The 17,320-nt window shown below is 42.5% G+C and overlaps 1 protein-coding gene across 1 annotated transcript; it reads left to right on the top strand.

Annotated features, from left to right (window-relative positions):
- Window positions 1-201: 201 nt before the first annotated feature.
- gpr37b (G protein-coupled receptor 37b) lies at window positions 202-13,160 on the top strand. Its single transcript, XM_040148618.1, has 2 exons — window positions 202-1,334; window positions 12,342-13,160. The coding sequence occupies exons 1-2, from the start codon at window positions 273-275 to the stop codon at window positions 13,158-13,160; spliced, it is 1,881 nt and encodes a 626-aa protein (XP_040004552.1). The 5' UTR covers window positions 202-272.
- The last annotated feature ends 4,160 nt before the right edge of the window (window positions 13,161-17,320 follow it).

The raw sequence follows: 17,320 nt of genomic DNA, 5'->3' as shown, positions 1-17,320 counted from the left end.
ATGTCAGGACTTTGGAAGCGGGAGTGACTCGGGGAGGAGGCGGCGGCGTGGACGTTATTGCAGCTGCAGCACATAGTGCACCACGGGAAAACTGGGATTTAATTCACAAGTGTGCCGGGCACGAACGTAGCCATTTACTTGAAACCGTGAGCTCCCCAATTTGCTGTTTCCAAACATGGGTGTTGACTGAATGGAAGAGTGTCCCCGCGCTGCCACAGAGGTATGAGGATGCACTTGTGAGGATTCGAACGGCGCTCAATACATCCTGGACCATGCAGATTCTGCCGCCTGGGACGTTATTTCTGTTACTAGCCCATGCACACGTGTTGTTATCTCTGAGAAATAACGGCGAAGTACGAGCCACTGAGGACAGCGACACCGGCGCGTACTCCGCCAGAACTTTCCATGGCTCACTGCGGGAGAGTCATCCAAATAAAGCCAGGGACCGTGCGCTCTCGGCGGCGTATGCCACAGGTGCGTCCTCGGCGGAACTGCAGGCGCAGCGGGCAACGTTCAGGGGGACCCTTAACTCCACTTACCCCTGGAAAAGGCTAATTGCAGGAGAAACGAGGCGAATTGGACACAACAAACGCGACTTCAATAGGACCGTGACACCCATGGAGGATCCCAACGCCGTCTCACACTGGGACCCGATGCGCCGCTATAATAAGAGGATAAAGTTGAATGGCGGTCTTAGTAGTACGAGGACGCCAGCAGGTGGGCACTACAATGCGGCTAAGCCCTCTTCAATGGGCCGGGGAGACGGGGGAGGGGGACCCGGGGAGGGCGACAGGCACAAGAGAGGCACAAAAGATGAGCAGAAGAAAGCCTGGAAGAGGGGGAGAGGCCGGCTGAACAAAAGCGCAGTGCTTTTGGCTCAACCTCACGCGTCGCCGTGGGAACCCATTCCCAAGCCGGTGGCCCTCACCTCCACCGACCTGCCCTTTGACCTCTTCACCAGGAGGACCGAGTTCTTCACTTTCAGAGAGGAGAACCCCTGGGACGCCACGCCGATCACCCCTCCCAACTCGCAGGATTTCGGGGACGAGATCAAGAACCCCTTTTACCCGGTGACAAGCGAGACTTATGGCGCCTACGCCATCACGTGCGTGTCCGGGGTTATTTTCCTCGTGGGGATAGCGGGCAACATTGCTATCCTGTGCATCGTGTGCCAGAACTACTACATGAAGAGCATCTCCAACTCTCTGCTGGCTAATTTGGCCGTCTGGGATTTTGTGCTCATCTTCTTCTGCCTGCCCATGGTGGTGTTTCATGAACTGACCAAGTCCTGGCTGCTGGGGGAATTCACCTGCAAAGTGGTGCCCTACGTGGAGGTAATTCTATCGTTTGTGTTCTTATTCTGCTCTGACTGTCACATGGACTGTTATTTCGTATTGTAGTGGATGCGCTGAGATGATGTTTTGAAGCAATGCCTCCTGTAGGGGTTGTCAGATGGTAAATGGGGTTCAACCAGTGTCATGAACGTACCACCCACCTTGTCTGAATGTGATCGCACATCTAATTTGACGACAGACATCATCTGTTGGACTCAAGGCTGTGAAAATTAGGTTTCGCACTCTTGTCGCCAGTGCAAATGGACCTCAAGAGCTGAGTTACGAGTTGGGTTTCAGTTTCAAAGCCCTGACAGGCCAGGACGTACACAGGCACGGCAATAGGGTGTCACCAGATAACAAGTACGCTCTGTTTGTCACTTGTACACCTACTGCTACTGGCGAGAGAGAGCCTCACCTCGCCCACAAGGCATGTAGACAAGACACACACGTGAATACACACCAGGATGTAAGGCAGTAGCTCGATATCTCCCTGTCACCCTGACTAATCTTTCTCCCGTTGCTTGTGCATACACGCTACATATTAATTAAAAAATGTTACAGGTACACACACACACACACACACACGCACACACAAACTCTCTATGTCACTCTCTGTCTCTCCTTGTCCTTGTTTTTCTGTTTTGTCTTTCATATACCTGTGTTCTCGAGTAGAGCAGAGATGCTAGACAGGTTGTTTACACCATGTTAATACCTTCCCTTTGTGTACTTACTGCAATTACACCAGTGTCAGATTCACCTGAAAGGGTCTTTTGTATAGAGCAGGGGTTTCCAGCTCAGGGGTCTTAAGCTTGTTTTGAATGGGCATTGTCACAACCTGGGACAAGGAAAGACAAAGACAGGAGACAACACACATTATTTAAAGGTTCATCTTAACCCAAATACAACCTAAATTGGACTAAACTGAAAGAAATGATCTCATGGGTGATGTCTGAGGTGTATGAGTGAAAGATGTACTGTGTGGCGCTGCAAAAAGAGAAAAGCAAATGTAACCAAACCCAGAAAAGACTAGACGTCAGGAGAGAGAAAGAGTCTGACTTTCCCCAGTTTCTGCAGCCAGGCAGTGAGCCAGAGCAGGTGACCAGAGTTCAATTTCGACCCCACCCTCCACAGAATTTTACGAGGGGGGGGGGGGTCACAAAATGAAGTGGTAATATGAGTAGGTGAACAGTTCGTAATTGTAGTCTTATTGTCTTCATGATGAGTTTCCATGCATTAGTCATTTGAAAATGTTGAGCGTTGTTTGTTTGTTTTTTAAACGAAAAGCATTAATGGCTGTGATTGAAAATCCATTTTCAAAAAACATCCCTGCAGACAGACATGATCACCAGTTTCTGGTGCGTTATTATACGAGTTAGTCGTTTCAGTGTGACATTGACTTCCAATCCAAGAGCAAGCAACGCTTTTCTCTGGCCTTCTGAAATGCACGCGTGTAGCCTGTCAGTTAAAGGTTGCTACCGCTGTTAGTTCTGGACGAAATTAGACCACAACTAGAGAAATATAAAAATAGCCTCACAACCTACCAGTCAGCTCATGTTCACCTGCCACTGAGGTATAGTTTTTTAGTAGATATCCTTTGTTTTTTTGGATTCCAAAGTTATAAAGGCGCAGGGGCCACTGACAGAGTTTCGCATGCATATATTGTGGCAGCCTACGATTCCAAATCAATAATAGTAGAGACTGCTCATGTATTGCACTGAACCATCCTCCCTGACCACATACAGTATACATTATAGTCATGTGCTCGCATTTGCTAATTCTCTGTTGTACAGTATGTCACAAGTACCTTATGAGTGCACATGTTTTAATTAACTGGGATAAGAGGTAAACAGACCCCTTCCCTGTATAATTGCATATGAATTACCCAAGACCACAGGATATTATTTAATAACCTTGATAACACACTTATAATGCATAAACCAAATGACTATTTTTAATACACAGTATGTGCGTGTGTGTGGTGGAGCTGTAGTCACTTGTCTGTGTACATTTAGCGTAGCATGTGAATATGCATTTTGTACCTATCAGGACATGTGCACTGGGGCCTGTCTATGTTCACAATGCCCTCAGTGCGCGTGTGTCTGGGTGTGCGTGCATGCATGTGTCAGGCCGTGAGTAATGCAGCCTGGGGCGCACACTCTCCCTGTTGACCATTCAGTGGAACACGCACGCCAGCACCCAGACACACATTCACCCTATGGGGTGACTTTGTTTTTCACTTAACCCAAATTTGGTCACAGGGGACAACAGCATTCGTCCTGAAATAAAGACGCACATACTCAGTCACACGTGCCTGCGTCTACACAAAACACACTCGCAAGCAGGCGTTTTTTGTACAAACATGAACTTCACGCATGCATGCATGCATAATCAGAAGGTGGTACAGATAATGTATCAGTGTCCACTCAGAGAGTCTCCCATAGTGCTGCCTTCAGTAAACCTTGTTTAATTGAGTGTTTAGCAGAGAGAAAAAGCACACGGCAGGAAAATTATAAGAATGCTGCGCAAAGTAAAATGTGAGCTAAAGCCAGCCTGTAGAACTTCATGCTGCTGTCACTGCGTACTGCCCCTCTAGGCAGTGATGCGCAGAGCAGCAAATTCAAGCAAAACTAATGGGCAGTAATTGGGGTTTTGCACCTGGCAGTTGATTAGGATAAGACTTGAAAGTGGGCTAAAATAAATAACCAGTGCAGTAAGCAGTTTATAAGCCAGAGGGGGAAATGAGTCATTTGTCAAGGTTCATTCAGAACTATTCTGCTGCAACACAGTGATTTTAAAAACTTTTTTTTTCTTCTTCTCATTAACCCTAAACAGAGAGATGCTTACATATCACCAGTGACACATGTGCAGCAGCCTGATGACCAGTCCCATTAATAGATAACCATGGCTGTGTTCACACCTTAAACCTGATTTTCAGCTATCGCCAGTCATCATCATGGGACATAAATATAGTGACTTGCTAAAAAGACATTCTCCCATTAGCGTTATACTAGCAATTCCACTAACAGTACTACCGTATACAATGTTACCATATGCTATATAGTTTGAGCCATAATGGCTTATAATGGTTTATAGTAAATGTGCAAAGAATTCACAATATACTACAACTGTCACACTATTTGGTGTATACATTCCTAGAGTTTGTGTGGCCTCTAGTGAGCTGGACAATACCCTGTAGTCCAAAACTGTAGGCTGTCTTTGCTATGCTACAGTGGGCTTCAGCAGGCAGAGAGAGAGAAGCAGACTATTGAGGCAGAGCAGGAAAGAGGCTGAGGAAAGTGATAGAGCAACAGACTCGTAGAAACAGAGAGAGAGAGAGGAGGAGAAAAGAGAGGCACCCGGCTGCATGGAGCCACAGAGGGCCAGCGAAAGACCTGTGCATTGTGGGGGAATTAGTGGTAATGGCAGCACATACAGCAGCTTGACACATTCACATTCACTGTTCCAACCTACACATGCACACACACAAACACACACTTTCAAGCAACAATCAGAATTCTAAAATTCAGTCGCTCTGAATTGTTGTGCAACCTCCAGGAATGTAAGGCTATTTCACAGGACCAGGAGAGCCAACATGCAATTAAAGTTTCCATTCTAATATCCTACATTGCAAAATGATAACTTCCTCAATTACCCAATATAATTACTATCACTAAACCTTGATGGGTAGCTCTGGAGATGCCGTCGATGAAAATAGGTCCGGTCTTTCCCTATATACAGTTGTATACATCCATAAACTATTTGTCTATTTATCTAGCTAACTATCTAGCCAGCAGACACAGACACACATACATGTACAAAGTCAGTAGGGTGTGCTGATCCTCCAGATGGGTGGGATGGCCTTCTCTCTCCACTGATCACTGCCCACGGCTGTTCTCCCTCTCTCTCTCTCTCTCTCTGCATCAGCTATCTGTGATTAGAAGCGAGCCTCAGGGGGAAGACGCACTCACACTCACACACACACACACACACACACACACACACACACACACACACGCACACAAACACACACACGTACATACATACAGCATGAAAGCATTTGGGAACACACACACACACACACACAACTGAGGTTATACTCCAAGTGCACACATACAGGTACATCATAGACACCGTAGCATCACATAAACACAACTTAAGTCCACAAGCACACATGCTAGTACCGATAACCTCTGCATTCACAGCCTGTCTATTAGGCACGCGAATGAGAGGTAATTGGAAGATATGTAAATTATTCAGGGTATATAATTAGTGCCTCTACATAATGCATGATAGTGAGTCCATTCATTGCTCTTTGTCCATGGATGAGTAGATATTGTATTTTGTATGATGAAACAAGACCACACAACACGAAGCAGTGATTAGGCTTGCTGTTGGATACAGTTAACCAAATTGATAATTATCCATCTAAAAATGAAATATTCATTGGATGATTACTATTATGAATTAGGTATGTCGGTGAAATGAAAAAGCGTATCAGTTTCAGATCAACGCAGAACAGGTCAGCATGTAGCCGGCCTTCATAGAATAGAACAGAAAAGAATATGAAAGCTATTGCATTATTATTGCCGCCAACATAACACTCCGAGGCAGGAATCAATGACCTGGAATAAGCCTTTCCAGCAGCCACCGTGCACTGAGAGGAGAATACATTTTTCGTTGTCCAGGGGAAATCTGCCACAGGTCAGGATATAATTTAATGGAAAATGAATTTATTGTCTGGAATTAACTGGCTCAGACACAATGTAAAAGACTGAGACATAAAGGAACAGAATAGAGGAGAATACTGTAATTGATTGATGCTCTTAATTTGATTAAGGAAAGGAAAAGAGCTAGAAGAAAAATTGCGTGAACTTGCCCTACTTATTTTTGAATTCTATGGTGGAGACAGTTCTTCTCCTCTTTTTGCCTTAGAATAGAACAGAATAGAATGGACAAAGTTGTCTTGACCTTGGAAAAAGTGGACAGTCTTAGCTCGAAGTCCATTCTGCAGCTTTCGATTGCATCACATGGTCTTCACCTCATGGTGACAAGAGTCCAGGAAGTTCCTGCACCTGGCCAAGAAACAGTCTGGCACATAATTCCCTATGAAAGCACAACTTGTTGTTTTTACACTTCATTTTTTTTAAGAGATTAAACAATAGAGATATAACGCGTTAATTTGTGAGCCTTACAGGTGGTGGTTTTCCAGTCTTTGGGCTAAGCACCAGCTTCATATTTACCATACACACATCAGTGTTATCGATCTTTTTACCTAACTCTCAGCGAGAAAGCAAAGAGGTGCATTTGCCAAAATGTTGAACCATTCCTTTAAAGTGTTCAGAAAGAAAAAAAATTCTTAACTTAGGGTCCACTTACTTGGTGTTTACGAAGCTTTCAGCCACATCTTGTGGTCATCACAAGACCTGTGTTCCCTATTCACATCACTTGAAAGCTTCAGAAACATCAAGTGGAACTTGTGTTGGAAATGTACTTGTCAAGCTCGAATAGAACAAATACAATACAATACAATAGACAATGTAAAAAAGAGATGTTAGTTGTGGCCCTTTAAAGTTCTATGCTCTAACATCATTGGAGAAGATACGTATATCATATACACAAAACCTAAAATAATATACAAATTTTAAGAATTCTGCACAAATTTGGACATGCACAGACACACACACTCACATATTGGCGTGCATGCGACCCCACAGCACTTCCTTTCCTCTCCCAGACACAGAGCACAGCTGTTAGACGGACGGTGGCTGGCAGGTTAGAGCTATGGTCTGCCGGAGCCTGCACTGGGTCATACACTCAACCTAGAAAAAGGACTGCAGCTGGAATAACCCTTTGTCTCCCCGGCTCATTACTAAAAGACTGTATGTGTGGGTGGGTGTTGGTTGCTGTGTCTCCACATTAGCCCATTCATCACCAGATAACACCCATTACCCCCTGACAGCGGCTGCCATCACTGTATGGCCACACAGGCTCCACCAGTACTTGTTTAGACCCAATTAATAACACAAGGTCTTTGTGCCACCAGCTCACGGGGCCTTTAATCAAGAAGTTAATGGGCCGTTATTAAAAAGCACTGGGGGAAAATGTCTTTCTCACCTGCTGGGCAGATGAATGGACAGAACCTGAAAAACCTGTGCTTTGGATGAAAGGCCTTTTCATGTTCTTCTTTTTTCTTTCGTTATTTTTCAGCCCTTGAAGTCCAAGGTGAGAAGAAATAGATGATATGAAGTGGAAAAACTGTACTGAGCTACTTTACTAGTTGTATATGGTCTTGTTTATGACAAGTGTTTTAGAAATTTTACTTGATAACTTAATCAAGTCAAAGGGAATATTTCTAATAATAGCACTCATAAATTAGAGATAAATTGCAAAACTGTATATTAAAGGACCTGTTTTGACATATTGGGAAATAAACTTATTCACAGATGAGAGTTAGATGAGTAGATTGTTACCACTTTCATGTCTGTACAGTAGATATACGGCTACTACCAGCAGCCGGTTAGCTTGGCCTGGCATAAAGACTGGAAACGGGGAAACAGCTAGACGGTCTCAGAAAAAAATTGTACAAAAAATCTTAAGTTTAACAACAACAATTTATGGTTAAATGAAGGGTTATTTAGGACTATTTCCCGTAAAACCACAGCCAAGCTATCTGTTTCCCCTCCGTTAAGCTAAGCTAGCTAACTGGAGACTTTTATTTACTATACAGACATGAGAGTGGTATCGGTCCTCTCATCTAATTCTCAGCAAGAAAGAAATAGTCCCTTAAATGGAGACTGCAGCATAGAAACCACAAAAAAGTAGAAAATCATTATCCTGTTTACTTCAAGTTTTCCACATTATGGTTTTACTGTTTTAAATAAGTAGTACGATTTAAATGATAATATTTTAGAAGCACCACTTCTAGCCCAGAGGCTAGCAGGCCTGTTATCTTGCCAGCAGGTAAAATGAACATGACAGGGTCAAGGCTGCTGTTTGGAAGAAATGTCACATTAACATTGTTAATCATTCTGAACAAGTCATGGCTTATTTCTCTCACCCTTTCACTTTGAGCCGTCTCTAAATCACTGTGTTCCCCTGCTATTGTTCTCTTTTCACTCTCACTCTGTCAGTGCTTTCTTTCTTCATCTTCTTTCTTCATTACTTTCTTTTTCCTTTTCCATTCTTCTTCTGTCCCTGATTCTCATTCCCTCATCTGCGTAACTCCCTTCCACAAACACACACAGAGACCTTCATCATCCCACCAGGCCTGAATCTTGCACTCTCTATCTCTCTCTCTCACACACACACATCTCCTCTCCAGTACAAAGCTATGCTTGTTCGTCCCTCAGCAGGACATGGTTTAGGTTTGACAAGCCAGGACTCCTGTCCTTGCTCTCCACCCCAACACGCTGATCAAAGCTGGCTATTTTGGTCCTCCATGACAGCCTTTAAAGCCATTCCAGCCCTGTTGTTCAAGCCATGAAATATTCACCATGTGCAAGCACCTGTCCATGTGTACTGGAGGGTTTATGTGCGTGTTGTGTGTGTTCGCATACAGGCATCACATATGGGAATACAGGTGTGCTTGACGTGCATGTTATGGAGAAAGAAGTAGGTCACTGAGAGAGCCAGATATGATGCTTCTTTAACTATTAAAATAAAAGGATGTAGGGCCAACCTACATAGGCAAATCAAGGCATTTTAACTGTTAAAATTGGCAATATAAAGCCAGATCTGTCCAATCCAGCTCCTGTCAAAAACACCGCGTTGTTCTGCGTTAAAACACTAAAATAAATTCCTAACGTGCAGCATTGTAGTGTGTTCACTGTGTACTGGGATGGAGAAACAAACAGCAGACAGCTATTTCTGTCAATGGTATCCACACTGACAGATGAGTCAGAGAATGAAGTGAGCAGCGTCGCTCTGCTAATATTTCAGCAAAATGTGGCAGGTGAAATGGGCTTTTTTTTTGTGTTGGTTCATAGTGGGGACAAGGAGCTGCTGTCAAAATTATGTTTAAACTTTGGTGCCATAACAGCTAGAGACTGACACTCATCTTGTAATGAATATTACACAATACACACCAGGGCAGGATAAAAATCTTTTGTACACATACAGTAAGTAATACTAATACTAATAATATCAGATTAGCATATGGTATCATTAGATAGTAAGTAATAAATAGATAATTATCAGGGGCAAAAAACATGTTGGATGTAGGCATGGGGTTCGATATCATTTACTGAATCTGAATCCACTTCCGAATCCACTTATCAAATCCAAATCATTTCGAATCCTTTATCAAATATTTTTAAGTAGTGTGCACGGTAAGGAATGAAGATATTTTTTCGAATTTAAAAAACGTACTGTTTATGTCATTCAGCGCAGTAACAAAACAAATTTCCGCTGTTTTATGTAACAAAACTAACTTTATATTTAAGAATCTATCTTCTTCTAATGTAAATAACGCAATTGGTGATATTCATTGTAATTTAGGGGCCAGTTACCAGACAAGCATGACCCTGACACTAATAGAAACTGCAGTAATCAACAATCAAACCTAAACCATGGACATTATACTGTGTTGAAGGGTTGTAAGGTATTCACCACATATTTTATCTTTGCTCTGTGACATTCATTAACCCTGTCCCCACTCATTTTTCCTTTTGCTGAGATGGCAAACGGCATTTGCTCCTCACTTGGGGGGCTGTGCTGCAGCTCCAGACGCCATCGATGCTAAAGTGAAAACAACGGTGAAATTAATATTCGTTCCACTTTATCATTCAGTGACTATCAATTAAATAAATCGCTGATGTTTTGCATGCACAATGCACGGTGCTTAACGTTACCTGAAGGTGAACTCATTGTTGCACTGCTACAGGTCATGTAATCTGACGGGTGACAGAATACGGCGGAACAGCGGCGGTAGGCTAAGGCCGAGCATTCGTCCCTCTCAAGTTATCAAAAACTTCTTACTTTAACATGTCACGCAGTAGATATGACTTGCCGTTCACACTTCATCATGAGTGCTCTGCTGTATTACACTTTGCAGAGGTTGGGTTGACTTTTTAATGTTTTAAACCAGCACGCCATGTTTGTTGTTAACAACAGCATTATTGAGTTATCACACGTTTGTATACGTCATCACTCTTTTTTTTTTCTTTGCGCATGCCTGTAGTGTCAAAGAGAGAGGCAAATTAGACTAGCTAAACAGAGAACATGAATGCAAGATTCGATAATGGATTTGTTTGCTGCAAAGCTTAACAAATCTGGTTATTCTGTACAATGACAACATCTGCCAAGGGCACTAAAATTTTGACACCTGCCCAAATCACCTAAAGGATAAATCTGTCCAGAGTTTGAAACCACTCACATAAACACGTTTGTCTTAAATTAATTCCAAGTTGCTCTGAAAACAATGAACCACCTAAATACCCAATGAATAATGATTGTTCTGCTTTGGCTTAATTGAAAAATTGCTAAATCGAAACAATTTAATACAATTATAGTTACAAGATTGTGGCGTGATGGCAGGTAATAAACCCCTCTGATCCAAAACGTAGTCACATTGATCACAGTTATTGTTCATGGCGCTGGAGTCTGTAGGCGGTTTGTCTACACCACTTACCCCTCACTGTTCCATGTGGTCGCCCTTCATTAGCCTGGTCACAACCTCCATGTCTGTCAGAGGGTCATTGTGTGTGTATGTATGTGTGTCAGGCCTAGACACAGAACATCTTGCAGTGTGTGTACATCGATATCTGTCCAGGAAGTATGTGTTTGGAGCACTAAAGCCCTGGCTCACCGAGGCCATCTGGGAAGCTGGCTGTTGTAATTAAATTTGATATGAAGGCAGAAATTGGGGGAGGAAAGGAAGGAGGAGTGCACAAAAGGGAACACAGGGTGAGGAGGGGAGTTGAAAAAAGAGAAGAGGAGATCAAAAGTGAGAGACAGAGGGGGAAAAGGTAAGCAAGAGGAGACAGGATGGTGGATGGGCAGGATCAGTGCCTATTCTGGCAGATTTGGTGCTGGAATCAAAATCATGGAAGACACTGGTTCATGTAAGGACAGAAGCACACACACAGACACACACACACACACAGACATACACACACACACACACACACACACACACACACACACACACACACACATATACCCACACGCACACACTCCAGCTGCAGAGGCATATTTTGCAGGGTGCCCACTCTGCCAAAAGGACTGGTAATCCACCAGATGCTTTCACATGCTGAGGAAATTTGTGCGCTCTCTGACAATTTGCAGAGTTTAGACATCGAGAACGTGGAGGCAAAGCCAAGTAATTAGCTGTTACATTAAGGTATTAAGTGAGACATTAACAGGAAAACAGTGGAACCTTTGGGAAGTTTGTTAATTAGTAAAACCGCCATTGAAAAGGGGGTGTGAAAATACATTTGAATGAGTGATTGCAGTGATGTCAGCTTTTAATCCACCCTCTCTATTGCTGTGGATGTGTTTTTTCGCAGTTTACAGATTTCCATTGTTCCCCTGTTGCTCCACTGCTTATAATTACACCAGTGTCATGGGCACCTGGAAACCAATACAATTAGTGTGTCCTGCTCTTTATTTATGTGGTGGTGGATGACCTGTCAACAAGTAGAAAGACTTTTGTTTGTGCGTGATGCAGGGGGATCTACTTGTTTACTTTACCTGCAGCCCTTCTTTAAGGTTAAGCAAAGATAATGTTATACATTTTCTACACTAGAGATCATTTTGTCAGTTCCTTGTCATTCTTTATTCATTAAAGACCATGGACAACCTTGACTTGGAAAAGTGTCACATCGGTATTGACCATCTGCCAGTGGAAAAGATTGTAGATTATCACTTGTACAAGGCTACTGTTAACTCAAGCGCCAAGAACCACTTTTGAGCCTCTGCAAGCCACCAAAACAAATGCCTGTACATTCATTGTACTCAATGATTATAGTGACTTTAATCTTGATAGATGATTTCTGCTTGTTTCCTCAGGTGGCATCTTTGGGTGTGACCACCTTTACCCTGTGCGCTCTGTGCATCGACCGCTTCCGTGCGGCCACCAATGTCCAGATGTACTATGAGATGATCGAGAACTGCACATCTACTACAGCCAAGCTAGCTGTCATCTGGATCGGTGCCCTTCTCTTGGCCCTCCCAGAGCTCCTCATTCGACAGCTGGTGGCAGAGGACACTGGAGTGCCAGACGAGCCTCCTGTTGAACGCTGTATCATCAGAATATCCACCTCACTTCCTGACATACTCTACGTGCTGGGCCTGACCTACGAGGGTGCTCGGCTGTGGTGGTGCTTCGGGTGCTACTTTTGCTTGCCCACCCTCTTCACCATTGGGTGCTCATTGGTAACGGCGCGCAAGATCCGGCGTGCAGAGCAGGCCAGTGTGCGCAGCAACAAGAAGCAGATCCGCCTAGAGAGCCAGATGAATTGTACCGTTGTGGCGCTCGCAATCGTCTACGGTGCATGTGTGGTGCCTGAGAACATCTGCAACATAGTTTCTACGTACATGGCGGCCGGTGTTCCTGAGCACACAATGTCTGTCCTTCATCTTTTGTCCCAGCTGCTGCTCTTCTGTCGGGCCGCTGTGACGCCGGCGCTGCTGCTTCTCCTGTGTCGCCCGCTGGGCAGAGCCTTCCTGGACTGCTGCTGTTGCTGCTGCTGCTGTAACCATGCACCCTCCTCGGCCACGGCCAGTGACGATAACGAACACGAGTGCACCACCGAGCTGGAGCTGTCGCCGTTCAGCACCATCCGCAGGGAGCTGAGTAACTACACACCTGCTGGCTCCAACTGCTAAACTGACATTCCTCATCAAGGATGGAAATTTCACTAGCCTACTATCTGCCTGTGGCTAGTAGTTCTCAGACTTGGCTAGGAGAGATTTGCCTTACCTAGTCCGGTCACATTTTTAAATGGATGCATGAGGGGAGTTGGACACTGAATAATCACATTCAGCCAGTGTCCTATGTCCTCAACTTTCAGTCCTTACAATAATACTGTACATTTTACAGTAACTGTATAACCCCTTATTTCCCAGGAAATCTAACAAAAAGCAAAATCTTCTTTTCACTCATGCCCTGGGGTGCTCTTAAAACAGGGTCAGTGCATATTTTTAGCAATCCTGCCTGAAACCTTACAAACCTCCCTTCTGTAGACCTTGAATGCCTAAATATCTTTGAACAGTTGGGATGGTCACTTAACCAGTGTGATGCCTGGTTCCTCACAAGAGGTTTGAATCAAGTTCATTTCTCTTAAATAACCTGAGGCAAAAGAAGATAAGCAGAAAAAAACTGCTGGCCTCATGCTATTAGTGACAGGTAAAGGTAATAATATTGAAATTGTACAATGTACAAATGATTGTACAGAATATGTCAAAATAAGTTCTGTTAAAATTAACAAAACAGTTTGTGATGATAAATGTGCTTGGTCACCATGAACAATATTTATGTATGGGAAAACCCTATACTGCAAATCATAGGGGAATCATAGAAATAATCAATGCCAAACACCATCCAAATGTGTCACTGGTGAAATTATGGGGACTAAGATAATTAATCAGAGAGCAACGTTGTATAATAACTCAAACACAGCATCCAGTAGGCTGACACTGCCTATAGATGTACAGGACTCGGTTTACAGACTACATCAGCTGCAAATGTACAGTTCAAATGGTGGTGCACAAAAGGAACAAGGCTTCTGACAATAAAACTAGTCCAGGACGTCTCAGCTGTAATGACGGTTTGCAAGAGGAAAAAACAAAGAAGATATATTGCATTGAAGAATCCAAATGTACACAACACTTACACTGTATATTGAAACATATCCAGTTGACTCAAACATAACTGGGCTGGTCTCAGAGAACAACATGGACTTGAGTGGAATTAAATGGTTTGGAATGGACTAATTGAAATGGCATTAGACTTGAGTGGAGTGGAATGGAATCAGATGAAACACTACAGATTAAACTGAATGAAGAGAACACGAATAGAGTGGAAAGTAACGGAACATAATACCATAGAATATAATTGAAAGGTATGGACTCAGCGTGAACCGGACTGAAAATGAATATCTGCACTACACTGTTGTATCATGTTACGCCTTACACTTTGGGCTGTATATATACTGTATACTTTCTTTGGTGCTCCTATGAAGAATGCGCTGTAAACAACTAATGCATTGGTTTGGCTTAGAATCACAAGTAACTGAGCTGCGTACCACGTTTCTGGTCAAGAAGACAGATTACAGTTATTTGCGACACAGGAACAGTGGATAGTGAGGTAAAAGGGTAAAAAAAAAAAAATCAACGTAGAGTTTCACTAAGCCATAGAAAGTTTAAAGAGATCGCCTCTATCTTGGAGTATAAAGACTGCCCTTATTAAGAGTAACAGTTGTTTGACAGCTACACTACAAGTACGGCGGCACTTTATTTTACAGTACAGTAATTACTTAGTGTTTAATAGATCACTAGTAAATACTAATAAATAAAAAGCTAATTACTTGTAATTAACATTGTAGACTTATGATTCAATAGATGCAATAATTAACTAGTGTTTACATATTTTTATTCCATTGGTAGAGAAACATTAGTGGCAGTTAGTTTTGTTATGTAACTTTAACAGGGACAGTAAATACCAATCATTTACTAGATAATTACACCATATTGTTAACTTATTATTACAAAAGTGCCAATACTGCATAATAACATTGTAAATACTAGTAATTGCTGGACTGTAAATATAATTGGAATTATATATTTGTAACAATAATCATTCCAAAGTTCATAGTAAATACAAAGTCACTGTTTCATTTTTGTCATTAATTTATGATTCCTGAACTGTAGAACAAAGTGCTATCACAACTATGTAAATCAAATCAAAGACAATACCACAATACTACCCATGGTAGTAACCAAGCATTCTTCCAAGGCCAAGGAGCGCATTAACTAGCTACATTAGTTTGTGGGGTTGCAGGTGAATGTTTAGTATTTCTGCACTGTGTGGAAACTGATCCTGGATGCCATTGGAATTTAGGGTAATGTTAGCAGCTCTGTTCTGCTCTTTATTGGATTTGGCAGGCTTGTATTGAAGCAACACCAGCCATTGTTCAACCAATCAAGCGTTACGTTTGCCAAATTCATCGATAAGTCCTCATCCTAAAAGCCTTTTCTCTTATAACATTAAATGTGAAAATATACCATTTGAAAATACAAATAAGTATCTAAGCTAAGCAGCAAGCACTCTTATGTTCCAACAAATAGTCTGATGTTACATTTTTTCTTATCATACTTAAAATACTAGGACTACATAGTCCTATACAGCAACACAATGTTGTTTCTTTATATATCTTCTTAATGGATGATCAGCTTGTGGGAATTCTGACTTAATTCAAGGGACATGCAGCATTAGCCGCAGTCTTTTAGCACACGTCTCACGTCTGAAGCAATCTTGTGCATACTTCAGAGAGAAAGGTTAAAAAGTCAGTCAGACACAGCTAATGTTTGCTTAGTTAGCTAGATAGCTATGGCTAAGCAGATACTCCAGCAACAGATGTTAGTGCAGCCGACAAAATCAACAGCTGCCAGCTGGAAATAAGACGCTGCCTTTTTGCTACATACTGTATGTCTGAAATAAAGGATCCATTGTGCCAATAATTACTAAAAACATCTGCCAACTTTAGCAATGTAACATATATGTTGTGCGAGAACAGAAAACTCCACAGTTGTGGCAACAGCAACGAGGGGTGGAGGCTTTAGTGAACAGTCAAATGCACAGTATAAAATTCTTGACCTCTAATACCCTTTGCAGTTCCATTACTTGGGTTTTTAAGGTGAACCAATGAGATGTTTTTCACAGTGTATAAATTTACAAGCGTATTGTACTGTAAATCTGTTTTCTTAATCCTATTAATCATACCTGGGTCAAAACAAGGTTCAAACCACTATGTCACTTATCACAATGCAGTTAATAGTAGTTATGCTGAAAGTTGAACATCCCAAACGTTTGGTACCATCAGGTATTATGGCAGACATATGAAGAAGACTTCTAAGGATGAACAAAATGACTCTTAAACACCTTTATTTTGTTTGTTAAGATCGATACAAAAAATCAGTTTCTTCTGAGATTATATGGTTGTGAACTCTGTGATGACCCAGGTGTGACGTTCATTGTTAGACTGTATATTGCGATGAATCTTTTACGTACGATTCTGCACTGCCAAACACCTTCTATGTGTCTGTCTCTTGTGCTCTTGTGGTAGTAGCACACTATCTCTGGGTGTCTCTCTCAGCACGGAGGTCAGTTTGCTCTAAGCTCCATCAGTGCAGTGAAAAGAATCTTACCACAAAACATAGATTATAGAAGGTTCTGGCAGAACCCAGGGCCATACATCCTCAAAATATACACATACACTATAGAAAGATGCTGTGGATAAAGGATCTTTTTTTTCCTGCCCTAGCCTGAGGCAGCAGCCTTTTGGCACTAATGAAGTCCAAGTTATGACCTCCAAGAGATCCAGGTGGATGTATCCTCTGGTTTATGCCGCCTGCAGTTCTTCATGTTAATAGAGGAAATGGGCAAGAACACAGCAGCTCTGCAACACAATGCCCTGCCGCCTGTTTGACAACTATTTTTATTACTATCTACCATCACTATCAGGGTATGGATGGCCAATTTGTAAACTTGTCCAGGGATTTTAGTTTATACGCCCTTGCACAAGCCAGGTTTTCCCATTAAATCAATTGAGCTCAGTGTGCTAATGTCTGGAATTCCCAGCTGTTTTTTTGATGGGACTCGTGTGTAAACTGACCTCCTGAACCTAATTATCTTTTCTCTGCATATTTCTGGGAGTATAGCTCATTCTAAATGGCTCAGTGTGTAGTAACGTGGTTCAAACTATTGATGAAGTGATTCTTGTAAATCAGTCAGTGAGACGTTTATTCTGAACTTTGTGAGTATCCTC

This window comes from Xiphias gladius, chromosome 2 (genome assembly GCF_016859285.1).
Source record: "Xiphias gladius isolate SHS-SW01 ecotype Sanya breed wild chromosome 2, ASM1685928v1, whole genome shotgun sequence".
Taxonomy (NCBI): domain Eukaryota; kingdom Metazoa; phylum Chordata; class Actinopteri; order Istiophoriformes; family Xiphiidae; genus Xiphias; species Xiphias gladius.
The sequence above is the reverse complement of the archived record's forward strand: the minus strand, read 5'-3'. Positions and strand labels throughout refer to the sequence as shown.

Excerpts from the sequence above, each read along its gene's own strand:
- gpr37b (XM_040148618.1), top strand. The coding sequence starts at position 273 with ATGCAGATTCTGCCGCCTGGGACGTTATTTCTGTTACTAGCCCATGCA. Across the intron at positions 1,335-12,341 it reads AAGTGGTGCCCTACGTGGAG|GTGGCATCTTTGGGTGTGAC; the intron begins GTAATTCTATCG and ends TTGTTTCCTCAG.